Source organism: Nannobrachium achirus, assembly GCF_963921795.1.
Source record: "Nannobrachium achirus genome assembly, chromosome: 17".
NCBI lineage: Eukaryota > Metazoa > Chordata > Actinopteri > Myctophiformes > Myctophidae > Nannobrachium > Nannobrachium achirus.
The window spans coordinates 14,405,073-14,432,620 of NC_137824.1; the positions used below are offsets into that span (position 1 = coordinate 14,405,073).

A 27,548-nucleotide genomic window follows, 5' to 3' on the forward strand; every position below is an offset into this window, starting at 1 on the left:
AACATCTTACCTCCATATTTAAACTTATTGTTTTTTTTTCTTTTTCGTAAATTTACACTAGTAGTCTTGATTTTGATCATACTACACAGCGTCACACAAGAGTATCAAAAGTAGCAGATCTGCAAGCTTGAAACGCAGTGTGAAGCGACTCGTTTTGCGCTTGTAGATCTGTTACTTTTGCCTTTTAGACATATTTGTCATAACTTTTTGAGACACTTGTCCTTGGACAAATTTCCCTTTCACTTGTCCAGACACAAAAGTCACTTGTCCTGATTAAAATTAGCCATTTCACAGTCATTTCTTTTTCTGTTTTTTATTTTTATTTGATAAATAAATAAGACCACCCTTGGCCCCTCCACACTCCATTCCATAGCATCTGTTCTTTCTGGTTCTTATAATGTCTTTTATTGAATAGGTGCTTGGTCTACCTATGTTCTTCTTAGATTACTATTGCTGTGCATTTGATGTTTGGATTAAGGGCGTCTGCTAAATGCGTAAATTGTAAATTGTAATCGGTGTTGTTGTTGTCTCTCTCTCCTTGGCAGACTGGGAGCATGGTGGTCCCAGACAGCCCCAGCATAGTCCAACAGCAGGCGGACCACGGCAGCTCCAGCGGCCTGCTGCAGGCCTCTGAACCCGGGTACGAGGAGGAAGAGGAGCAGCAGCAGGAGCTGGAGGAGGTCCGCAAGCTGCAGGAGCTGGTCCGTCGCCTGGAGGTCCAGAACCAGACGCTACGCAACCGGGGAGGAAAGAACCGTCTGCAAAACGGAGGTATTATTATTAGGCCTTATTGCAATTACTGGAGCTTATCACAGTACTATACGTTTTTTGTTGTTAGAATCGTTTCCGTTCATATATTATACCAGTGTCATTTCTGTGTTCTGTTATTCTGGGGAAAGCTTTCGCTGAAAATAACCGTTGTGAGCTTGTCGATGTTGAAAAAACATTATTGAGTTTTCCCACACGAAAGATTGCCGCTCACGCGTTGTTGAGCTTAGATTTGAAAGTATAAAATCATTAAGTACCGCTATATGACCGCGTGTGCAACTTTTGTTTAGAAAAGCCTCAAGGGCTAACAGAAATGTTCTCATTCCAACATCCTGTCAGTGCCAAGAATACAATTAAAACTTTGACGATAAATCAACCAAAAAAAAAACCCCATCCTGTTCTTGTGACACAGCCCTACACCACGGGGGAGCCGGCAACAACAGCAACGACATCACCGCCGCCGCCACCAACAACATCAACGAGCGGCTGTCCGAAGGAGGAGTCGTCTCCAACAACAGCTCCAACAACCTCAGGCTGGAGCGCAACAACAGCAGCAGCAACAACACAGACCTGGAGCTGTCCCCTCCGCTGGACAGCAGCAGCAGTGAGGACATGTCCCCCGTCCCCGTGGGGACCGGCGGGAGGCTGGAGGAGGAGGACGACGACGTAGACGGAGAAGAAGGGCCCTGTGGCGGGTTCCTGACCCTGCCCTGTGCTAACGGAGCGCCGCTGAGCCCCACGGCGGACGGCGACAACAGCCCCTGTCAGGACAGCTACGAGTCGGAGACCCTGGCGGACAGCGACTCGGGCGTGGACCAGACGGCCCTGGACGAGTTAGACGTGCTGGACCTGGAGGACGAGTGCGCGGAGGTGCAGGATGAGGACAGCTGGTAGGTGTCTGCGTGTGTTTCTGCATGGTGTCTTCTCACAATTTACAATTTAGGCATTAAAGTGCAGACGTTCTTATCCAGAGCGACTTACAATAAGTAAGGTAAATGCATGCATGAAAATATTGTGCATGCATGAGAGATTGTGTAGTGCAGTGTAGTAGTCAGTAAACTAGGATCACAGGTGAAGCAAGAAACCTTTTTTAAATTTCAAGGACACCCCCATTTAGCTATGCGTTCTGCCACAGACCCCCATAACTGTGAGAGTGTACAAAATGTAATCAAATTTACTCTCGTAAGGGTGCATTTGGTTCCATTTTGTACGTAAGGTTTCTAACTGTCAATAAATTTGCTGGGGACCCCCTGGAACCGCCTCATGGATCCCCGGGGGACCCTGGACCACACGTTGAGAACTACTGTCCCATAGCATTCATTGGTTCATTGGTTTAATTTTTGTCTTTTGGTTTAGCTCTCACACGAGGGACAAGGAGTGGGTTGGTCATAATGATATCAATATTTACTGTACATCTTTGCTCTTGGTGGAAACCTTGTATGTCCAAAACTGTTCGAAAAAATCACCTGCAACGTAGTTATTATTTTAGTTACAAGCTCTTGCTAATACTTTCCATTGCTTTGATATTTATAAAACCCACGATCAACCACTTTCACTTACGACATTTTAAAAACATAGCGTAGCAAGTCTACAAGCTCACAATGCATCTAGACTTGTAGATAGGCATTTTTTTTGCCTGATACTCTTGTATGGTGGAAGTAGGGCATTCATTTAGGGGGGGTTCTGCCCAAGAGCAAAGATATGTGATATATTGTCTTCAGCGAAGACCGAGAGGTGAGGCTCATCATCCACATGCGTCACACCACTGATGTCACAAGTAGGGTTCCGTCATTGTGTTTGGGGGTGTTTGTATGTTTTTTCTGAAGAGCTGAACAGCCCCTTGGAGCCACATGAGTCACAACAATGACGTTTTCCGGTTGTTCTCAACCTCGTGAAATCACAGCCGCTATTCGCTCTTTATGGGACAACCGACGGGGATGGAAGTATCAGGTCACTGCGTAACACTGCCGTGACTGAGAGGGTCATGATGTTGCTGTCAGGCAGAAACCCTGTACCTCAATGTCTTTTTATGTATTATTATTAATAAATAAAAAAGTAAATTGATACCCTGCTTTGTCATACAAGAGCGGCATGCAAAAGTAACGAAAATAGCCAATCTACAAGCTCACAATGAACAAACATTTTTTATTGCAACCGTAGGTCGCAGTTTACTATCAGAACCGTCACAGCTTGTCCGTGTCCGTCCGGACGGACGGGGAATGCCTGCCTGACACTGTGGTTCCCCTGGCCCTGACACATCACTGTGATATCACAGTGATGTCAGATACTCAGAGCAGGGATCTCCATATATGGGCATAAAAGGGATTCAGTTAGGGATCTCCATATATGGGCATAAACAGGTAACATGCACAGTGATGTCAGATACTCAGAGCAGGGATCTCCATATATGGGCATAAACAGGTGACATGCACAGTGACGTCAGATACTCAGTGCAGGGATCTCAAAATATGGGCATAAAAGGGATTCTGTTAGGGATCTCCATATATGGGCATAAACAGGTAACATGCACAGTGATGTCAGATACTCGGAGCAGGGATCTCCATATATGTGCATAAAAGGGATTCTGTTAGGGATCTCCATATATGGGCATACAAGGGATTGTATCCCAGATGATGCCCTGTTAGGAGAACCACACTAACAGAATCCATATAGATGGCCAAAGGCGAGGTCTTTTTTCGCCCTTGGGCGTCTAACTGGTTTAATGTGGAAGTGGTTAAGTGTGTCTGTGGGTTTTTATAAATATTTAAGTAATTAATGTCAATTATTATTAACTAGAGCTTGTGACATAATAATAGCTACATTGGATCCATTTGGAAAACAGGTTATTTTTTTCCATTTCCTGCAAAGTAACGTTTTTTTGGACATACAAGGTTTCTTGCCTGACAGTGACAATATGTAGCATGAAAAAGAATAGATGAGGGATTTTCCCCCCTCGTCCCAGCAACAGAGGCAGAGGAGAGTCTAATCTGAGCTATTCTTGTACTTGCAAAGGTCTACCTTTATGACAGAGCCATGCTTAGTTTGATCATGACTAGTGACCGGGAGGACGCTAGAGCGCTGGTTCTCAACGGTGGGTCAGGGGGACCACCGGTGGTCCGAATGTGTGATAGAATCCAAAATGGAACCGTTTGGTTCCATTTCAGAATCGGCTTTATTTGTCAATTAGGCAAATTAAACATTGGCCAAATTGTCAAATATTAGAGACAAAAACTGTGGAAAACGCCTCGCGGTGAGGATGTAGATTTACTATTTTCACAATAGAACCGTGTTAAAAGAGTTTGAGAGCTGTTTCCCTGAACAGTGTAGGTCAAGGAAGAGCATATTTTGAACGATCAATTTCTAATCAATGGACTGAATGGAACAACCATTTTTGATTTGTTCTGGGCTCTGGCCCCCTCATTTTGCTGGGGACCCTTCCTCCGGACCCCACTTAAGGACCCCTGGGCGTCCCCGGACACCACTTTGAGAGCCACTGACTGAGCCAGAGGGCAGTGATGTGGAGAGAATTTATAAGGGGGGAGGGGGGGCAGTGAGGGAGAGAGCATCCAGAGCGGTGGATCCAACGTGATCTAGTCAGTGAGCTGTAGGCAATAGGGGTGTAACGATATAGTAACTGAATCGAAAAATCTATTTTAATTTGCAATGATCTACTATATCGTACCGTTTTGGCTTTGTATCGTATCGGTATCGTTTTACAATGCAGATAATCGGTATCGAATCGTTTTGCAGTGCAAATAATTGATTGTACAGTATGCAATTTTAAGAAGGAAAATGGAAAAGAGCTGTTTAATTACTTTTCCATTTCACAAAGCTACTGGTCTAGCTATTGGTCTATTGATAAATGTGTGTAATCTCTGTGTTCATGTCAAGGTGCTGGTTTGTCCATGTGTTGTAATATAAGGACGGTCCATGTATTTGCTAGATAATCACAGTGTTTACTTATTTATATCCATAATAATAGATCTTTCACTTAAAAAACCTGCTCTATTGACACGTTTCACACAGATTTAATTTCTTTGCTAAATAGTTACTATATCCATTTTAAATCATTGAATCGAATCGTATCATATCGCCATGAATGAACCAATATTTATTGTCCATGTATTGTATCGCCAACCATGTATCGTGATGCGTATGGTATCGTTACACCCCTACTAGGCAAACGCAGCAGTGTTGACATGTGAGGGGGGCTGGTCTGCCCGGCGCTCCCTTACAGCTGAGCTGGCCTCTTCCATGTGACGGCCACTAATCAGCGGCCAGCGTGACTTCACTTAACAGCTCCTTGGCAAATTTACACAGGACACACACAGCGCTACCGTCCTTTATTTGAACAACACGTTGTTAAGCCTGCTTTATTTCCCCTTTTAGACCAATTTAACAGGGATATAATGTTAAAAGATTTGACGAAGCCGAGAGTTGTTAGGCCTAGTCCACTAGTTCATGGAAGACTTTAAACCAGGGGGTCAGCAACCTTTTTGAAATGAAGTGTCATGTTTTTCTTTTCTTTTCGAGATAGTCAGTGTGCCATGTCATCATACATTTTAATGACACCCTGTCAAAATTCTGACATATTTTGATTGTCATGACATTCTTATAACGATTATTAGACTCAATTAGAGCAATAATCCACCTGTCAAAGTTCAGATTTTAATGAATGTAGAATTATGTGCAGGATATAATTTGCTGCAAATTAGGTGACTTAGTTTAATTGACCACGTTTAAAACATTTGATTTTAAAATAAAAATCCTCTCTCTCACACTTCTGCCAGTGTGCCAGTGATCACCTTTAAACTATCAGTGAGGTTAGCATGATTTTGCTGCTGAGCGTGTGTCCAGTTTCAATGTTAGCTCATGTCTGCCTTGTTGTCTTGGTTTGTGACCAAATTCAAATTTGAAAAGTCTAATACTCATCAAGATTTAATTTAAGGAAAGTAGTAGAATTAATAATGTAATATTTGCATTGCAAATCTGTCTTAATTTGTAGGTACAACATGTTTGTGTGCTGGTATGGCTGATCGCTTGACCGGGTTGTTTTTGCTGTTAGCTACTTATCTTTAGCAGATCAGCCATGGGGCTTAACGGCCAAACCAGTTGTGTTTTTGAGTTCGTTTGCACAGTCCTACCATATGTGCTTTGTGTGAGGTTATCATCCTAGCCAGTAGCCACAACATCCAGTAATCCACACACAGTCAGGGGCCATAATCTGATCTGCCCTGGGCTGGATGCTGTGGCATGGGTAAACACACAGCATGTGATCTGGTGGGGCCCTGTGGAAATTGGCTGGAGAGTGTGTGTGTGTGTGTGTGTGGGGGTGGTCTTTTTGACAACAAGTACTAAATGCAGGGCATGACATTAAGGCTTGTCCTGTTGTCCGGGACAACTAATAAATCTTTAATGACAAGTTCAGTAAAAATGTGCTTGTCTGTTGGACAAGTGGCTCTTGGTGTCACGTTTTCTGTGACGCTCCTAGCATGAAATGGCAAATTTATATCCGGACAAGTGACTTTTGTGCATGGACAAGTGAATGGGAGATGTACTTGAGGACAAGTGCCTCAAAAGTTAATGTCAAGCCCAGACTAAATGAACCGTGGCCCGTGACGGCGTGAAATATATTCCATTCACAGGTTCTGGATTTGTTTCCGTTTAGAGTCAAAGACCAATAGGCCAATATATAGGGCTGAAGAGGTATACTCTATATACTTCTGAATATAAGCATTCAGAAGTAGCTCAGACTCTCTGAATCTCTCTGAGGCTGTGCTCTCCAGCAGGCCATGGTGTGACTCTCTCTCTCTCTCTCTCTCTCTCTCTCTCTCTCTCTCTCTCTCTCTCTCTCTGAGGCGTGCTTGTTTTTGCCAACGGGTCTGTGGCCCTAAAGCTAGATGCATCTAGTCTAGCTTAGGGCTTAACTCAAATCTTTGCTTCTGGGGGTCCCTGGAACAAACATTTCTTTAGATGGGGGTCCGCGGCCAAATACATATAATTTTGGGGGTCCTTGACATGACAAAGTTTGAGAATCACTGATATAGCAACATACGTTTTTTTCAGAAAACTGTTAGGATTTTGAAGACATTAGTAGAATGGGCCTATATCAGTGGTTCTCAAACTTTGTCATGTCAAGGACCCCCAAAATGATATGTATTTGGCCCGCGGACCCCCATCTCAAAATGTCTTGTTCCAGGGACCCCCAGAAGCAAAGAGTTTAGATAAAAATGTTGACTCTGGATTTTTGAGATATTTTAGTATTTCAGCATGAAGGAGTCATCATGCTGCTTCATATGATGCAAAATGCATCATCCTTCATGCTGAAATACTAAAATCTCAAAACACAGATTGAACACAAAAAATAACTCAGGATAGTGTTGATCGTGTCCCAAACAACAATAAAATAAGATCTGGTTGTCCCAGAGGTGAACTGGCCCTTTAAGCTATAGATGGAGAATAGATCCACGCAGCTTAGACCCGGTGGCAAACGAAGGGTGGCCTCTGAGAGGCTGTGCTCTCTGGCAGGCCACGGCGGTGTGACCTGGATAACTCTGCATTGTTTCTCATCCCAGTGGAACGTCGTGGCTCTCTCTTTGTATTTGCCCAGTGGGAAGATGAGTTGCCAACGTAGATTGGTTCAAAACCAGTGTGGGCGCAGGGCAGGCTTTTGTGGGACTGACTCTATCTGGGATCAATCCCACGTGATTGACCACTGCTTCACACGTTCACCAGGATTAGGGGTGCAACAGTTCTGGTCTGATCACATTAATCGATTATACCCATTTAGGCCTAACATTACTTAACGCTTTAACTATTGAAAAATAGCAGATATACAAGCTCACAGCGCGGCTGCAAGCTTGTAGATCTGCTATTTTTGAAAAAGTTGTGAATATGTGTGCAAGTCTTTGAATATGTGTTATTTTTTAAGCGAACGTTTGTAACTCAAATTTTGCGTCTTGGGGGGTCCCTGGAACTAAATATTTTGAGATGAGAACCACTGACATAGTAGTCTCTCAGGAACAAACTAACTGAGCTCCAGTTAATTGAAAAGGCCTAAATGGGTTAAAAAATAAAATCTGTCCCCGTTTTGGGCATGTAGTTATAGGCAGAAAATCTCAAAACATTTTCATTTTGTTTTGAAAATAGCCATTCTAGAAGCTCACAACACTTTGCAATTTCCCCAATTTAGGATAGATTCATTTCTATGATCATTTTATTAAATGATCAATTATCGATTATCTTTTGGAATCGATTAAATCAATTAGTCTAGTTCAAGTACTGCACCCCTACTAGTGCACAGTCTGCACACCAGTCACCAGTGTTGCGGTATTGTGTGGGCTTCACGCTGTGCTAAGCGTCGCCGCTTTGCACGTCAGTCCCTGTTGCAGTAGAAGTGCCGACGATGTTTTGAAGAGTTCTTGTCAGTGTAATGTGCAGCGATGGATCAGACCATGGAGGGCAAAGCACCGCTGCCATTGCTGCTGAGCGAGTCTGGAAAACCTCTCTCTCTCTCTAGGGCAGGAAGCAATCAAATAAAAGCCTGTTTTTTTGGGACAGGATAGGCTTTAGGGTAAAGAAAAACCAGTTGTATTGGTTTGGCCCGGAGATGTACAAGGGTGTTCTGTTGACTTATGGTATTCATTTACTCGCATCACTGTACACGAAGAGTCCTTGTAGTGGTGTCGGCTCACGGAAAAATAATCTCAATGGTAGTCTTCTTTAAAAGACAAGAAAGCTTCCGCACACACTGGTAGCCAAAGTGCCAATGTTTATTTTAGGACGCTTCAGCCAATGTTTCGGCAGACACAACTGCCTTATTCAGGGTATACGGAACAACTTGCATGAGCTAGTCTTACAACCAATCACAAGGATCTTGTGATTGGTGACCAGTCAGTGTGTGCGGACGCTTTCTTGTCTTTTAAAGACTACCATTGAATTTACTCGCATCGCGTCACAGTAAGGCTGTGAGATATGACTTCAAATCATGACTTGATTACTATTAATGAACGATCATTAAAAAACTGTCGATGCGATACTTTGTGAGCTTGTAAATCATAGATGGTAATCATTGCTAGACTGTATAGTGTTTGTTCAATAACAGAGGACTGCTTTTTTTTCCCTTACGTTCATCACTTGCACTTGCTTATCTTGTAGCCTTTACTGTATGAGTTATTTCCTGATTGGGTGGAATTGGAATCCCAACTGTATTTTCAGTTATTTCTGTTCGGATGGGGAAACCCCTGTTACCTAATAAACACTCTGTAGCAAGGATTACTAGCAGAATAATGAGCGTAGACCACTTAACAATAACCTTTTTTGTTTTAACCAAAACATCACTTACCGCACCTTTAAGGGCATACCTCGCAGGCCAACACAAGTATTTAATGCTCTTATCCAAACATTCCGCTACAGACTAGCTTGAAACTTACGGCCGGACTACACCAGAAAATGTATGTTTTGTCTGTGCGCGTGAGAAAAGCCCCTGGCTACATCAAGGACCTGAGGAGCCTGTGTACAAAACGCTTAGACGCATGTACAAGGATAACATGCCCACATAACCCCTCTTCTTTTTGTTGCGGTCCATTTTTATGTTGTATTTTCCAAAAAAAGCCTCTTTATTTTATTTTTTATTTTATTTCATGTATTTTTATTGTGTTATGTAGGTGGTGGGTTTTTGCACGTGTTTAAAAAAGATGTAAAAAAAAAAAGAAAAGAAAATTATTGCAACTATGGACATAAAATGTGATTTATGAATTGAAATCATTGCAATAAAAAGTATAAAAAAAAAAGAAAGACGCATGTACAAAATAGTACCAATCCTATTTTTACAGCATGCGTATATCCAGGGCTCACACAATCCGTGAGCCTTGTGTAGCCGATATCATATATTGGATCATTGGAAGTGCTTCTTTAACTTGTCTTGCCTCCCTCCCTCCCTGCAGGCTGTACGTCTCCCCTAAGAAGCAGGCAGCAGACATGGGTCCAGAGTCTCCTCTGAAGTGGTGTCGGCAGGTTCTGGACCATCCCAGTCCCGAGACGGAGGTGGCACGCCGCACACTGATGACCCGTCTGGACCAGTGTAAGTGTGTCTTCACCGTTATTTACACCGGGGGTGCCCACAGAGGCTGGCGACTTTGTCCACACACTGCCAAGGCTATTTAAAGTCAGATGCACACGCTGCACACAATGCAAGGAAATGCTTTCTTGTGAGGGCTCTGAACAAAGTGCACCATGAGACCAACTACACTATACTGTATCTAAAGCAGGGATGCCCTAACTTTTTTTCAAAGGGGGCCACATTAGAAATTATTAAAACACCCAAGGGCCGACTACATCTCCTGACATAATGTACAGTACTTTCGGCCCCTGGGCTGCACTTTGGATAACCCTGATCTAAAGTAAAAGAAAAACAAAACTAAAGATAAGAATCAGTCTTATCACTACTCCACCATGCATACAGTAACACATGCATTGTTCTTCTTTGAGCCGCTCTCTGAACCAGGGGTCTTCAACAGGTGGTCCGGGACCCCTAGGGGGTCCTCAGAGTTACTACAGGGGGTCCTCCAAATCTTTGTGTGATAGAAACCTTTTTTTCCCCTTTTTTATATCAACCACTTGAACCCTAACGTCCATATCCTGAGAACTTTAGCCAAAAATAGTAGATCTACAAGCTCACAACGCAAGCGTGAGGCGTTGTGAGCTTGTAGATCTGCTATTTTCGGCAAAGAGGTTTTGTAGAGGGGGAAAAAGAGCAGACCAAGTACAGAGTGAATGTCAACATTTTTAAGTATTGACGGTTCAAGTCGTTAAATATCTGAAAACACAAATTGACATGAATCCAAAATACACTGATGATTGTGCTGTCAAACGATGAAACTATATGGAATCTATGAACAGGTTGTAGGGGGTCCCTGCTTCATCTATTTCTCAACTAAGGGGTTCTTGGCCTGAACATTAAGTCCACTCTCTATGTAGGCCTAACGCCAGTCAGTCCACGAATTGGTTTGAGTTAACTGTTGCACCGTTATGTAGGACGTTACACGTCTTAACAAAAGACGGTGTTCAAACGAGTTTCAATTCGCACGAATGCGAGAAAGGCTTCGGTGACTTTTTTTATTACTACCATATCATTTCCCGGCCAGGTTTTGGAGCACCTGGTTGTCGTGACACCGTCAACCTCCCCCTGCGGTGGAGTTAGTCTTATTTACTGCTCACAGCAACAAGGACCTGTGACCGGAGCTTTATTTACTGCTGCTCACAACAGCAAGAAGAACCTGTGAATCATGTTGACAATGCCCCACATACTGTAGCTTGCAGCAGTGGTGCTCATCCTCTTCCGTACCAGTACAGTACAGGGCCCACTTGTGAGAATCTGAAATGCGCTCGCGGCCCTCACATCTGAACACCAACAACACGACAGCCAAATGGAGCGATATTCACAGTTAACCTTTTTTTTGCTTGGGCACACTTTTCATGTCCCAAGAATCCATGGGCACACCGACATAATACGGGGGTGTAAATGTCATCACTGTCGGAAAGAAACCTTGTATCTCCAAGTTTCAAATTTGTACGTTTCTTCGCAAAGCTGCTTCATCATACAAGGCTGTCGCACAACAGTAGCGAAAACAGCAGATCTACAAGCACACAACGCCTCGCACCACGAGGCGTTGTGTGCTTGTATATCGGCTGTTTTTAAAATGATAAATACAATACTGGCTTTCAAGCAGTTTCAAGGGGTACACTTGACCCTTCTCTGGGGCACACCAAATGTCCCCAGGCACAGTGGTTGAGAAACACTGGTATAGAGGGTATGCGCATGCATACAGTGAATGGCAAATCGAGTGGCAAAGTGATAAATCAGATAGGACTTTTCTGTTTGGATGTATGGGCTGTCAAGGCCAGAAAGTAGTTTTTTGCCACTCAGTACGGCATTCCCACATAACCTCCGAGTATGATGACGATGTCACGCGCATACCCTCTATTCACACTAGAATTGGCACAGCAAAAAAAATAAATGAAATGAGATTTCATCAACCCAAAATACTTGCCAATGAAATAAACAGAAAATACGATTTTCTGTGACTTTGTGATTTTACTTTGTTTTAGTTAGTTTCACAAACACACAATACAGCTTCAGATAGTTATCTTTTTTTAGTGTGTGCAAAGATTCGTTTTTTTAATTTATTTAGCACGTTTAGTTCAGAGGCGTCAATTGGGTACGGCAAGCTGTGGCAGCTGCCATACCTTGGCTACAGGGAAAAAATAATAAAATGTACTGTAATCGTGCCTGTTGCTAAGGTATGGCAACAAAAAAGTACCCATTGGGTAGTGATGGGGCGTGAAGCCAGTGCTTCCTGCACCAACGACAGCATGGAACAACAAAGCCATTCACACCAGCTCTGAATGAGGCCTGGGTTGGATTACCTTCCCCCAACGGCCCCGGCTCAGCTCACATGTTTAAATACCAACCACCGCCAGCGCTGGAAAGTAATTATACTTTCTACTTTCTACTCCACTGCATCTCAGGGGCACATATTGTACTTTTTGAGCGGTGGTCACAACGCTCCTATACGTGGCCGTGTGTGTGGGTCTGTCTGTCTGTCTGTATGTCTGTATGTCTGTATGTCTGTCTCTGTGTCCGTAGCCTGCAGTAACCTTTTCTGACCACACATGTTAAGGGAGGGGCGCTGTTGCACACACACACACACACACACACACACACACACACACACACACACACACACACACACACACACACACACACACACACACACACACACACACATACACACACACACACACACACACACACACACACACACACACACACACACACACACACACCACCGCTCAGTTCACACGAGTGTGATTTTTACTTTATCACAATTATTTGAAAACCTTTAGTTACTTTGTATATAACATATGGGCTGTTCAATAGGCTGAATGTATGTTTTGTAATGTTAATCAAATTCTACAAGAACTAAAGTTTTCAAATAATTGTAGTGGAGTAGAAGTGTAAAGTATTGAAAAATGGACTTGATTGTTGATTGATTGAATATTTTATTAGACAAAAAAAAAAACAGTACAAGCAGTTCAAGTACAGTTAAACACCCTGCCTTAAAGGAACACCCCAAATAAACCCTTTACAGCCTTGTTTACGTCTGAGGTCCTTGGTATTCAATTCATGGACATAGAAATAGCAACAAAAAACATTCAAATATCATCGCAATATAAAACACTACAGTATATGTACTGAGTAGGGGGGAAAAGGGGGTGGGGGTAAGGTAAGGGGGGGATGCTCACATGCTTGAGTAAAGTAAAAAAATACTTCAAAACTTCACTTAACCCATTTACGCCTAGAATTATTGAATGCTTTAACTATTGAAAAATAGCAGATCTACAAGCTCACAGCGCGGCACCGAGTGCCGCGCTGCGAGCTAGTAGATCTGCTATTTTTGAAAAGTCGTGAAAATGTGTGCAAATCTTTGAATATATTTATTTTTTAAGCGAACGTTTGTAACTCAAATTTTGCTTGGCCAAATACATATCATTTTGGGGGTCCTTGACATGAAAAGGTTTGAGAACCACTGACATGGTAGTCTCTCAAGAACAGACTAACTGAGCTCCAGTTAAGTGAAAAGGACCTTTTCTTTGACGATGGCTATAGTCAGATTGCTGACATACAGTAGAAACATAGGTTTTAAAAAAAAAATCACACTCGTGTGAACTGAGCGTGTGTGTGTGTGTGTGTGTGTGTGTGTGTGTGTGTGTGTGTGTGTGTGTGTGTGTGTGTGTGTGTGTGTGTGTGTGTGTGTGTGTGTGTGTGTGTGTGTGTGTGTGTGTGTGTGTGTGTGTGTGTGTGTGTGTGTGTGTGTGTGTGTGCAACAGCGCCCCTCCCTTAACATGTGTGGTCAGAAAAGGTTACTGCAGGCTACATACCCGGAGACAGACAGACAGACAGACAGACCCACACACACGGCCACGTATAGGAGCGTTGTGACCACCGCTCAAAAACCTTAGAAGGATTCAAAAGACACTTATAGAATCGGGTCAAAATTAAAAATCTCACAATTAAAAAAAAATAAATAGCAGATCTACAAGCTTGCAGCGCGGCACTCGGTGCCGCGCTGTGAGCTTGTATATCTGCTATTTTTCAATAGTTAAAGCATAAAATAATAATACACAATAGTGTGTAGCCGTTCTGAATGGTTTAAGTATGGTACTTGAGTAAAGGTACTTTAGTAACTTTCCAACAGTGATGCCTGCTGGCACCATAGCGTCCACACATGGATGCATGGCTAACAATGGAGGTGCTTTTCAACAGGTGTACGTAAGGAACATTATGCCCTCGTCGTCGAGTTCCACTTTATGTCAAATATAGGACATGTTGTTCTCAGCATTATGTTCTGGCTTTATGAAATGACCTACCTAAAAGGTTTGTGGTTTTTTTTTGTGGTTGTGTGCATACAACCTAAAGTTTTGTTCCCAACTTTTCACCGATTCAACGCGAGGTACTGATACACCTTACGCACGTCATCATGATGTATATGCTTAACCACATGATCTCTAGTGTCGCTATTCTGGCACAAAAACATTTGGGGAAAATAGCTGATTTACAAGCTGATGACGCATTGCAGCGGTGAAGAGATTTGTTGTAAACAATGTAAAGAGAGGAAAAAAAGAGAGGGCGAACGCAGACCCCTGAGGGGTCCCGGTAAATTAAGAATATACAGTATGGTTCAAGCACTTGAGCCCTATATGAGTCCCTATTCTGGAGGAAACATTTGCCGAAAATAAAAGCTCTACAATCTACAAGATTGATCTACAACAGGGGTGGGCAACTTTGATGATGGAGAGGGCCACTATATTTTTGCTATTATTGAATTGGAATCCTGAATTACTTTTACCTATTTTTGAATCGGAATCCTGAAAACAATGTTCTTATGTTAACTTTATGAACTTAAATACAAATACATTGGACGAAAAAAAAGAGAAAAAAAAAACTAGGACAAGTCATTAAGCTACTAATGTAGACAACTGAAATCAATAATATATCATTATTTCCCATATTAACCTGCGGGCCGCAGTAAATGAAGGTGGAGGCCGCATGTGGCATCAACGACCATCAACAAAGTTGTGAGCTTGCAGATCGGCTTTTCCGGCAAATAGTTTTGGTGTAGAGGGATGCCAAATACATATTCTTTTTACATGAGATTTTTAGCGATTATTGAAAACTAGTTCTTACCCGTTCAAAGATATGAGCTCCGAAATGATGTGCAGTGTGTGGGTTATGGGGTGTGCACTGTGCACACAGTATATGAGGGATGGAAAGTAACTTTCTGGTGCTTGCATGATAATATGTAGGAGCATCAATGTAAGAAATACCCGTTTCGTTTAAAGGCTACAGAGATACTGTGTACCGATCTACATGACAACATCTGAAAGAGGGCCAGCCAACACCCCCCCCCCCCCCCCCCCCCCCCCCCCCCCCCCCCCCCACCCACACACACACACACACACACACACACACACACACACACACACACACACACACACACACACACACACACACACGCACATGCACACAGAGCTGGTTAAACATGTTGCCCCATGCTAGATGCAGAATAGATATGCCTCATGCTAGATGCAGAATAGATAGTGGTTACACCATAAAAATGCTAATATACAGCATATGATTTGTGAAAGTGACAAACAGGCTTCACAGTTATGTCAGGTGTGTTCATATGCTAATGGTGATGCGATTTCAGATCAATTGCTCCAGCCACTGAGGAGAAACGCTGTGACAGACACTCAGACAGACAGACACTCAGACAGACAGACAGACAGACACTCACTCAGACAGACATTCCGAAAATTATATGTTTGATGTTTAATTACGTTTTAAGACAATGAGTTTATTTTCTTCTGTAATTTATTTTTGTCCCTTGTCCTGTCCCATCATCATGTCCCCTGCAGCGTCCCGGTGGAGGAACATGTACAGCAGCCCCTCGGGGGACGCGGGCACCGCCAGCTCAGGCCTGACCTCTCCTGGGTACCACAATCAACTAACAAATCCACCCTACTAACCTGTGGCAACTCAGGTATGGCATGATGAGATTAACACTACGGGTGCAACCATGAAACCCAGCGTCAGCGAAATTAAATCGATCATAGAAAGGACTTGATCATCTGTAACATAATAAGATCTTGCAATAATCCATCCCTATTTTGGGCATGTTATTATAGGCTTATCATTTTGATAAGTATTAAGATGTTAATCAGTTTGTTGATATACAGTATAAAATAAAAAAGTGCTTTTAGATTATTTGATTAATCAAAAAAGCAATGGATAGAATAAAGGCTAAAGGGATAATGGACAGTTGCAGCCCTGATTAACACACGGTGTGCCTCTGCTCTGCACAGCATCTGTGCTGTAACTGCATTGGAAAAGTTACATGCATTAATGTGTCCTATTAAGCACTGGTTCTCAACCTTTTCAGGCCTAAAAATCACCATATTTGAACTGGGGACCCCCCCCCCCCCCCCCCCCCCCACGCACTGACAACTTAAGCACTTAGAATTGTAGGAGTTTAGGCATTCAATTTTGTTTGACTCGGTTCAACAGAAAAATATTGTGAAAATAGCAGATCTACAAGCTCACAATGCCTCGCATTGCGAGGTGTTGTGAGCTTGTAGATTGTCTATTTTCTTTTCTTAAAATTACATGTTTGACCAGTTTTTATAGTATAGTTCATTGATTACTTTTGGTGCAGTAATGGTTGGTATTAAAACATCCTTAAATTGTCACTCCACAGTCATCGAGGGACCACCCACCCAAAATCATGTGGGGACCCGACCCACAGGTTGAGAACCACTGCTATAAAGCACTGGTTTCTCAACCTCTTTCCTTTCAGGCCACGGTCACTCATTTAATCAACATTTTTAGATCTGGGATCCTCTGGGATCTTCTGTGTTTAATTAAGTCAGAGAGTTAAATAAACTCTCAGAGTTAAAGACCCATGGCGGTCCCCCCCTGGGGGTCCCGGGGTGTCTTGAGAGGGTTTACTGATAGTTAGTTTAACACTGAGGATTTTACTGTGTAAAAATCAGTCCTGGAAATGAAAAAGGTTTGAGAAACACTGTTCTAATTGGATTTGCAGTAACGATGGTTGGAGGTTGAGATGGAATTTAAGTACTAAATGATGTGCTGTGTGTACTACTGGGTTTGAAGCTGTGTGTGTGTGCGTGCGTGGTGTGTGCGCGAGCGCGTTTGCATGTGTGTGTGTGGTGAATTACTGAACTACCGGTATGTTAAAATCAGTGAGCTTGGCTTTGTGGCAGTATTGGTTATAAATACTTTGCACCTGTGTTTTAGACACTAGGGATGTGCACCGCAACTCATTTCACTGAAATGTAAACAATGTTCGTGTACATATAGTACTGTACATATATTTTGTACATAATGGTACATGACTAGTGTAAAAGTAGGGCAACACTCTAAAAACTACTATACAAAAGTAATTTGGAAATGTTTCATATAATATTCCAATTAACCGATCTTATTTTAAACGCTGCCTAAAAGTAGGGCATATTGCGAACATGTTTATCCATTCATTGTTGATTCAGCTAAATGGATTTCCTTGCTTTCGGCTAAATGTACTTTTTACACTAAAACGATGATAATAAATTAGTAGTATTTAGCATAAGATTAGCAGGGACATAAGCGTTTAATACACTAGTTGACCCGCCATGCACATCCCACTGTGCAAAGACCTGTGCAAAGACCAACAATGCTTGTGGTGTTGTGCAAACTCTATAAATAACCAAATCTTTGCATGAATCTGTGGACTTGTTGCTTGGCTTGTGAGGGTGACCGTTTCTAATAGTTTACATAACCAAATGCCCCTGGATGTCAATGTTGTTGTCCAGTGCTATGGATGTGTACAGACAGAAAGACAGACAAGCCTGCCAGGCAAATAGACAGATAGTCAGTCCTGGCAGGAAGTCAGACAGACAGACACACAGACAGGCCTGGCAGGCAGACTTTGCATACAGTTTTCCCTGTGCATTATCACCAGACAAGGACATTCCAGATGCATGCTGAAGGGCTCAGCACAAAGTGTCTAGAGCCAGACCGATATATTGGGCATCAATTGACTTTGACGACATACGTCAGTACCTGCAATTATGCATTATTGAGAGACCCAAAAATGTTGCATGTCTACTAGGGATGGAGCTCGTTCATTTTTATTGATAATGAGCATCTTATCTATCCTGCTTATTGAGACGGGCTTTTATCGAGCCCACTATTGAGCGTTTTCTAATGTTTTGTGGAAAGCCGCGAGATGAAAAAGTCTGAACATACTGTAACTGGTATCTTTTTGTATTGGCCAGTTGTTGTGACTGAGTTTGTGGCAGTGACCACCATCTATGAAGATGACAAAAGTAAAATATATTTTCATTAAATATCATTGAAACAATCTGGCTTTATTTTATGAATGAATAGTACTGTAATAATTTAATTCTCGCTTCATGACGTCATGGGCCGCTATGCTCGATAACAAGCTTGATAAGCCCAAAGCTTATTGATACCTGGTAGTGGGTACTCAATACATTTGTTATCGAGTTTGTAGCGGGCCCTTGTTTCGAGCTCCATCTCTACTGGACTGCAAGAAGAACATATCCATTCGAACACAGGCCATAGCTGAATGTCAGACCGACATATCGCACCGAGTGCCGCGCTGCGAGCTTGTAGATCTGCTATTTTTGAAAAATCGTGAAAATTAGATTTTTGAAGTGTCTTTTGAATCCTTCTAAGATTTTTTGAAAAAACAATGTTTGTATGTCAACAATCTGGCCAGCCATCGTCAAAGAAAAGGTCCTTTTCATTTAACTGGAGCTCGGTTAGTCTGTTCTTGAGAGACTACTATGTCAGTGGTTCTCAAACCTTTTCATGTGAAGGACCCCCAAAATGATATTTATACATACATACATTTATACATTATACATACATACATATATTCAAAGATTTGCACACATTTTCACGACTTTTTCAAAAATAGCAGATCTACAAGCTCGCAGCGCGGCACTCGGTGCCGCGCTGCGAGCTTGTATATCTGCTATTTTTCACTGGCTAAAGCATTCAATAATTTTAGGCCTAAATGGGTTAAAGTGGTGTATGTCTGGGTTTCAGGTGTGATGGGCGTGCGCTCGGCCCTGAGCTCACAGTCGTCCATTGACAGCGAGCTCAGTACGTCAGACGACTCCATCTCCATGGGATACAAGCTGCAGGACCTCACCGACGTGCAGATCATGGCCCGCCTCCAGGAGGAGAGTGAGTAGTCGTCGTGCCTAGGGATGGGACGATATGACGATGTCATATTACGATTATTGTGACCAAAGATATTGCGATTTATGATATTATCGCGATAATCAAAATATCCCCAACATCCATTATCCTGGAGCGGAACATTTGCCAAAAAATAGCAGATCTACAAGCTCACAACTTGTCGCGTTGCGACGCGTTGTGAGCTTGTAGATCGGCTTTTTTTTGGTAAAGGGATTTGGTAGAGAGTGGGGAAAAAGTCTGTATCAAGTACGTTGTTTACAGGTCCGTTTTACCAATTATAGGCTAGAGGGTTTAAGTGGTACCGGATATGCAGCTCTGCATATAAAAGGTGAATTGATCCCAGTGCATGACGGTGGACGATATCACGATAAATTAAATCTCCACGATACGATTATCGTGAGTGTTTTTTATCGCGATAAACGATAATATCGCTTATTGTCCCATCTCTAGTCGTGCCTTGCCAATGCACGTCGCGTTCACCACAGAAGCCATAAATGCTTTCCCCTCAGAGTCTAAAGAGTACTGTATATCTGTATATAACAGGCAGCTGATAAGGAAATATGAAGTCAATCAGGCACGGTGGCGCAGTCGCCTCATAGCTAGAAGGTCCCGGTTTCAATTCCCGCTGAGGACGTATTCTCTCCTCTGCGGCATCAGTGCCCATACCCTAGGTCGGGTTAGCAAAAGGGCCTTTCTGTGTAGAGTTTGCATGTTCTGTTTGCATGTTCTCCCCGTGTCTCCATAATTTAAAAATGATTTGATTTGATTAATGAAGTATGTATATTTTGTATGAGCCAAAATAATTTGCTTCTTGATTACAAGCTCACAACACCTCGCAATGCAGAGCTTCTAGATCTGATATTTTCACTATTTTAATCCTTATAATGACAAAAAAAAAAAGGAATGGTTTTGGACTCCATCCGACACAGTGAAATTGACAATTGTTGCTGCCCTAGTTGACACGTTTAACGGTTTAGCCACTAGGGGGCACGGCTACAGTATTTGTCTCCCATGTATTGCGTGTAGAGATGGGGCGATCAGGTTTTTTGGAACCGGTCACCTAAGTCTGATCACCCGATACCGATCAATCACCGATCCAATCAAGTGGGGTAATATTATTATTTATTAAGGCTGTCAATCGATTAAAATATTTAATCTGATTAATTGCATGAACAATTTTAGTCTTAGGGAAATTCCTCCTAATGAAAAAAGAAAATAAAAAAGAAAATGTTTTCCCATTCAGACAGTATGGCAATATAGTCTGGCTTCATTATATTCAAGGCAAAAAACAAACCATGTCACAATAATATATTGTTGTATTCAATAACATTTCTGTTTTTAATCGCATATTTCTTTAAAAGCAGAAAGTCAAGCAATGTGTTGGCGCCTGCTAGTTGTGTTTGATGGGAATCACTGATCACACTAATAACATTTCATATCGAGCCGATCCGACCCATTGCCGATAATCGGCGGCATCTCTAATTGTGTGTGTTTTTCCCTCAGGTCTGAGGCAGGACTACGCTACGTCCAACTCTGCGTCCGCATCGCGGCGCAGCTCCTGTGCCTCTCTGCAGTCGCTGCGGCGAGGAGGTGGAGGCACCTACAGCGCAAGGTTATTATAGTTCTGCATTTTTACATTTATTTATTTTTGACTTTTTGTTTTATTTTGTTTTCAAGGAAAGTCTGCCTGTTTATTTATTTTTTATATATTTCTTTTAGTTTTAATTTAGTGTTTTAGTTTTTTATTGTAATATGGGGTAGTCGGGGGCAAGATTCAAATCTCAGACATATAGCACAAATAGCACATCTTTAAGCTCACAAGATGTCGCGATACATTGTGAGCTTGTAGATCTGCTATTTTTACATGAATATTATTGATAATTTTTAACAACAAGGCTTACAATTCAAAGGAGCTTTATTGGCATGAGAAAACATACGTTTACATTGCCAAAGCAAGCAAACAGTTGAAAATGGGGAACATATTTGGAGGGGGTACAGCATTGTGTAAACAGAGCTATGTCACATTTAAAGGTAGCAGCTCTGTTTCATACTGTATGTGTGCAGTAGGTTCTAGATGTCAATCCATGGTTTGTAGTCCTTAGGGTGGTTGGGTTTCTAGCCATCTTTTGTCGCAACAGTTCACAAATCTTGCTGCTGTGTTCGCACATTGTTGTAATTCTCCCAGTAGGTATGGGAGTTTTTCATCATTGGTCATGTTTACAAACTCACTTCGGGTGTGTGTAATCTGTGGAAAGTATGTGTCTCTGATGTCTTGGTATAGTGGGCAGGTGGTTAGAAAGTGTAGCTCTGTTTCCACCACAATTTGTGTGCAGTGGGTGCATAGCCTGTCTTCCCTTGGAAGTGTGGTCTGTCTGTGGCAGCCTTTCTCTATTGCAAGGCCGTGCTCAGATATTCTGCCAATGTTTTTCTCTTTTTACTAGTGCTAGGTAGCATTCCATTTTGCTTTGGCTTTGGGTTGTCTCTTTCCAGTGCGTCAGGTAGCTTTCTTTTAGTTTTCTTATAATCTGGTTTGGTCCAATGGGTTTTCCGTCTGGTAGTTGTGCTTGCGTTTGTGCCCAGAGTCCCTGGGCCAGCTGACTCAGTGGGCATCCCTGTAGGTTTTCACTATGGTTGAGGGCTATGTTATGAATCATGTCTGGGTTGCTTTCTTTTAGGTGGTTATAACATTTAAGTGCTCTCTTTTTTACTTTAATAATGAGTGGGTATCGTCCTAGTTCTGCCCTGCAAACATTGTTTGTTGTTTTCCGTTGGGTGCGGAGGATGGATTTGCATAGTTCTGCATGCAGCGTCTCGGTTTGGTGTTTGTCCCATTTTTCAAAATTTTGTTTGGCAAGGGGACCCCAGATCTCGCAGCCATAGAGGGAGATGGGTTCTATAACAGAGTCTAATATCTTTAACTAGATTTTTATTGGGAGTCTAGCTTGACATTCCTTTTGATGGCATTCTCTCAGGTCGTTTGCAGCTTTGTTGAAGTTTCCTGTGCTACTGATGTTTAGGCGAAGGTATGTATAGTTTTTTGTGTGTTCTAGTGCTGTCGTATTTAGAAAGAATTGTTGGTTCATGGGGGTTTGTCTTTTTTGGAATATCATAATTTTTGTCTTGACTAGATTTACTGTCAGGGCCCACTTCTTTGAGAATTTGTGCAAGATGTCAAGGTGCTGCTGTAATCCTTTGGTGGGAGACAATAACACCAGATCATCTGAAAATAGTAGACATTTGACTTCTGTGTCCACTAGAGGGATGCCTGGTGTTGTTGACTGTTCTAGGCAGAGCTAAGAATATCGAAATATAAGATTTCATATCCCCCCAAAATACTAAAATGTTTTGTCACGCCTAGTTTTCGTTAGGCCAACCCTAACCCTAACCCATATGGCCAAGACAGCCCATATCTGTGTGGCTGGTTCTACAGACAGGGATCTCCATGTATGGGCATGAAAGGGATTGTATGTATGATGTCAGATGTCATAGACATCATAGGACTTGACTTTCACATAACGAATAACTGAGTAAGCATGTTTGGGCTCTCACAGCATATCTCCATATACAGTACATAGATCTCTATATATGGGTGCCAGGGGTCTCCATATATGGGTAACTGGTCCGACATACATCACTGGCCAGATGGCCAAGACATGGCGCAACCTCGTCCTTTAGGGCGCCCTGACGTGTCTTACTAGTAACAACTTATTTAACGTATGATAACTTCTCTAATAACCCTGCTCACAGCGACCAGGAGTTCGACAGCTACAGCCTGGAGGACGAGGAGGACGAGTGCTGCTCGCTGCCGCAGCGCCGCCACCGCTTCACGCCGTCCCCGCTGGGCTCGCCGCGCTGCCTGTCGCCCTCCACCTCCAACCACGGCCAGGACTACGGCGGCCGGCTGGGCGCTCCGCCGCCGCGCACCAGGGTGCCCCGCCGCTCGCTGCAGGGGCCCAGCGCGGAGCTGCTCAAGTTCGCCAAGAGCGAGGGTGAGAGCGTGAGCTTGAATCCATTCCCTAGTGGTTCTCCCACCTGTTTTATCTTCATGTCATTCTGATGGAGGGGAAAGGAACTGGTTAGAATAACGTGTTCCTTCCACGCGCTACGTCCAACCGGGCAAGCTCCCCTCTGTCAGGTGAAAAGAAGCGACTTGGACTCCTCCTCATGCATAGAAGGAAGCATGAGGTCAGTCCGTTGTTTCGACTCTCCAGGTTGGCAGAGGGAGTGTAGTGCCCAGTATTACTTTAGATAATTGACACCGGGTGAAAAATGGGTTACAAAATCGTGGGATAAAGATTTAGGAAAAAAATAAAGGTGAGCTTATAAATCAGATATTTTCGAATAGTGTAAAATAAGGTTAAATTGGTTAAACTGATTTTGCTCCTAAATTAACTGATTTGTCTGGGGACCCCCTGGAACCCCTTCAAAAAGCCCTGGGGGTCCCCGGGAATACAAGAACGCTCGCCCCAAAAACTATGCCTAAACCTAACCTTTTTCCTAATCTTAACTTCAGTAAAACAAATACAAGAACTGCGGTCATTTTGCTCTGACATTACCAGAGCATACAGTAATTGCAGCCACGCGGATGTGGGCAATCAACATCACTTAAGATCCCACACACACATCCGTTGTTCCCAAGCTAGGGTCATGTGCTCCTGTCTGCAATCACAAACACTTAATTCAAGTAAGATAAAAGTCCTGGGATTTGAGTTCAATGGCAAAAGGGCAGATGCACAACAGCAACACCACCAGTCCACCACACATGACTGGAATAACAAGGACAGACACCTGTACAATTATGCTGTACTTAATATTGATTGTTCTCAAATGTGACATGTTTGTGTGTGTGGGTCTGTTGTGTCTGTCCGTGCGTGTGCTTGTGTGTGTGTGTGTGTGTGTGTGTGTTCCAGAGGAGTTGAGGCACAGCATGCCTAACCTGGCCCCCCGCACCAGCCTGCGTTCTCTAGAAGCAGTGCGAAACAGCCGCAGCATGGAGGCTAACCTCCAGAGCTCTGGCAACCGCATGTCCCGCTTGACCCAATCCCCCTCCACAGGTAACCCACTCCCCCTCCACAGGTAACCCACTCCCCCTCCACACGTAACCCCATGTCCCTCTTGACCCACTCCCCCTCCACACGTAACCTCGCATCACCAGTCTTTCTGCCCGAAATTGGAAGCGATCCCAGGCTACTCCACAACGTAACCTCTCCCACAAGTAACCCCTCCCCTTCCACACGTAACCCCTCCCACATGTAACCACTCCTCATGTAACCCCTCCCACATGTAACCCGGCCTCCTCCTCCACAGCAAGGTAACTCTGTCCTTCTCTTGATGAGCGGCTCTAAAAGCTAGCTCACCATAGTTGGCCAACTGTCTCATCGATGTCTGATGACCATAGAGAGATATGAAAGCATTCTGGGTCGTCTCCAAGTGATGCTGCAGTTTTGATGCCTTCATTGTCATAGGACCTTCGTCAGTGCTGTATAAGGCCCTTTGACCAACACGCTTTTTTTTGCACCTTTCACTTTGAGCACAGAGCACTTTATTAGCATGATACAATTAAATACAATTTTATGTTTTGTCCAAGGACCATCATTTTCTATTTATTTTTTATTTTTTATATATGTTTTTGAGACTACCACACCTGCAATCAACCCTAGACAAAGAAGGGCGCTACAATTACCCTGGCCTGGACCAATGTCTATTTTCAGATTTAAAAAAAAAACCTTCCTATATCATACAATAATTTGGTGGCCCCAGTAGTAACCTGGACCCCCTGTTGAAGAACCATGGACCAAAACCATTATGCGCAAATCATGTTGTGATCTCCTCTTCTTCTTTTCCTTTCGGCTGTTCCCTTACAAGAAATCGATATCATCGATATGCACTGTTAAGCCTGATGTAAACGTACAATAGTTGCGTGCCAGAAATAGCAGATCTACAAGCATTGTGAGCTTACAGATCCACTTTTTCCGGTGTGCAACTCCCGCTCACAACTAAGTATAACTCCGCCATTAAAACTTGGGAAGCCAAGGTTTCTAACATTTCTAGCTGTTTCTGCTGCCGTCGTTCACTTACGCTTTAATTTTGAAGAGCCTCGGAAGCGTCGCGCGTGTGCACGTGAGTGTCCGCTGACGATTGAGGAGGATAATCCATTAATTTTGTTTACAAACGCTCGCGAAACTAAAATCCAAACCGGGGCCGACCATCGCGGTAAAGTGTCGCCGTGAAAACAGGCAGATCTCTGCTTCCCTGGCGTTCTTTGCACCTTATTCATAGATAAAGCCCTTTTTATGTTTCAGCATAGAATAGAAATCAATGCAGCCACGTTATGACGTATGGACCAGGGTCTTTCACAGACAACACAGGATGCATGCAGCTGCATGTAACCAAATTAACCCTTCTTTGTCTCGTTGAGGGACGAGACAACTAAGTTTTGGCACAGCGACCTCCAGTGGCCGTATCTCGTTACTGAAAGAGTTTGGCCCCTTGGGTGTTAATGAATAGTCTTCTTTTCTTTTTCTTCGGTTGCTCCTGAAGGTATGACCAGCAGTCGGCTACGGGCCAGTGGCCAGTCTCCTCTCTCCATGCGGGCCCCGGTGAAAGCCATGCCGCCTGTGGGCTCCATGGCAGCGGTTCGACAGCAGTCCAGGGGTCTGCCCGTCATCCAGGGGCCTGCCGCGGGAGGAGGGGTCCGCAGGGTCCAGTCACCGGGCCCTGCGGGCGGAGGGGCCTACCCGGCCGGGAGAGCCTCCGCCGGGACAGGGCGGCCAGTGGTGGGCAGAGGGCAGGTCGCACCATCACCCAATGGCCGCAGCAGACTTGCACAGCCCTCCAGAAGGTGACAACTTTTAATCAAACTAATCGATATACTTTAAGTGATTCAAAATAATCGATAATTGATTTAACAAAGAAAATGTACATAGATATTTGTTATGCTTGTAGATCGGCTATCTACTATCTAATTCAATGATTTGAATTTATAAAAATATTTAACCGCGTTCTTGATTATTCGATTAACCGAAAACGTAATCGATAGAATAATCGCTAAGAAAATAATCAATATTTGCAGCCCTGGTTAAATGTGTAGAAAGTGAAAAGTGTCTAGACAATCTAGGCACTGGATCCTGTCACTATAAGAATAATATTGCAATATACCATACATATTCATCACTTATCATGGTTCCAAATGGCGACAAATGCTAATGCTCTTGACATTTTATGTGGTTGACCTCAACGGAGTGGGTGTTCTAAAACTTTAGAGATTTAACAGTTAGGACAATTTTAAGATTTGTTTTATAAAAAAAAGTTACATGGTATAACTTAAAATCAACACAAGGGTTTTGTAGTATAGATTGGGGTCCCAGAGATTTAGACAAACAAGAAGCACTGCTTTAAGCACAGTCTCTCTCCTGTCAGTCGTCGTCATCTCAGGTCAAGCTTCTCATTTGATTGACAGGTCCCTGGGGATGACGAAGATCTCCGACGAGTCGTGGAAGGACGGCTGCTACTGAGTGTAAACACTGATGAAGGATTGAAACCTCCTCCTCCTCACCTAACAGGACAAACAACCACTGCTGCCCTGTGTACACTGGAATACCTCTGTCCATCCATTCACAATGGAGCACTACAAGCTACACAACACTCACACACACACACACACAAACTATTTCTCTTCCCCCGAGCATGAAAACCTCTCATCCAACGGACTTGCACATGGAGAAGAAGACGCACACATGATTACACACACTCCATTTGCTGTATGGACCAAATATGGAGCTTCCCAGAAGATATGCTCGTTGTCAAATTCAGTCAATATTTCTTCTTCTTTTTTCACAGGAACAGTGAGAGGCTGCTGGGACACTTATGGACTGTAAATGACTTTGTCCGGTTATTGTAATTGAAATGAAGGTATATTATATATGGCGGGTATTGTCTTTTTATTTTCCGTGTGAAAAACCTTGCTAGATGAAGGTGATGTCATCGCTGTCTTGACGGGCGCCTCGCGTACATGTCTGTCTACAGACGTTTCTTTTCAGGAAATGTAAAAAAAGAAAAAAAAGAAGAAACTGTGATCCAATGGATCCAACGTAGTTATTATTTACTCACAAGCCCCTTGTTAATACTTTTAATTGATTAAATATTTATTAGAAATCTCAGACACACTCAACCACTTTAAAGTTTTGAAAATAGCAAAGAAATTGCCTTGTAGATTTTTGTGTGACAATCTTGCAAGAAAAGAAAATATTGAAATTGAAATATGGAGATACAAGGTTTCTGCCCGACTGCAAGGATATGAGTGTTGCATGTTTGGTCTTTTGCCCCCTTCCACCTTTTGATGTGTGGAGCATCTTCTTCGTTACGATCCAAATGCAATATCCAATGCCCAATATTCCACACCTCCCACACTGGTTAGTGGGTGGCGTTT

General features: G+C 43.1%; 1 protein-coding gene across 1 annotated transcript; it reads left to right on the forward strand.

Annotated features, from left to right (window-relative positions):
• Nucleotides 1–554: 554 nt before the first annotated feature.
• LOC308301709 (SLAIN motif-containing protein-like) lies at nucleotides 555–26,747 on the forward strand (the record flags this gene model as incomplete). The annotated part of the gene is given in 11 exon segments (XM_080745786.1): nucleotides 555–771; nucleotides 1,181–1,658; nucleotides 9,714–9,850; nucleotides 15,748–15,828; nucleotides 15,831–15,872; nucleotides 18,965–19,105; nucleotides 20,624–20,732; nucleotides 22,868–23,109; nucleotides 24,031–24,174; nucleotides 25,661–25,961; nucleotides 26,580–26,747. Coding segments are annotated over 11 exon segments (1,947 nt in total). The 3' UTR covers nucleotides 26,635–26,747.
• Between the last annotated feature and the right edge of the window lie 801 nt (nucleotides 26,748–27,548).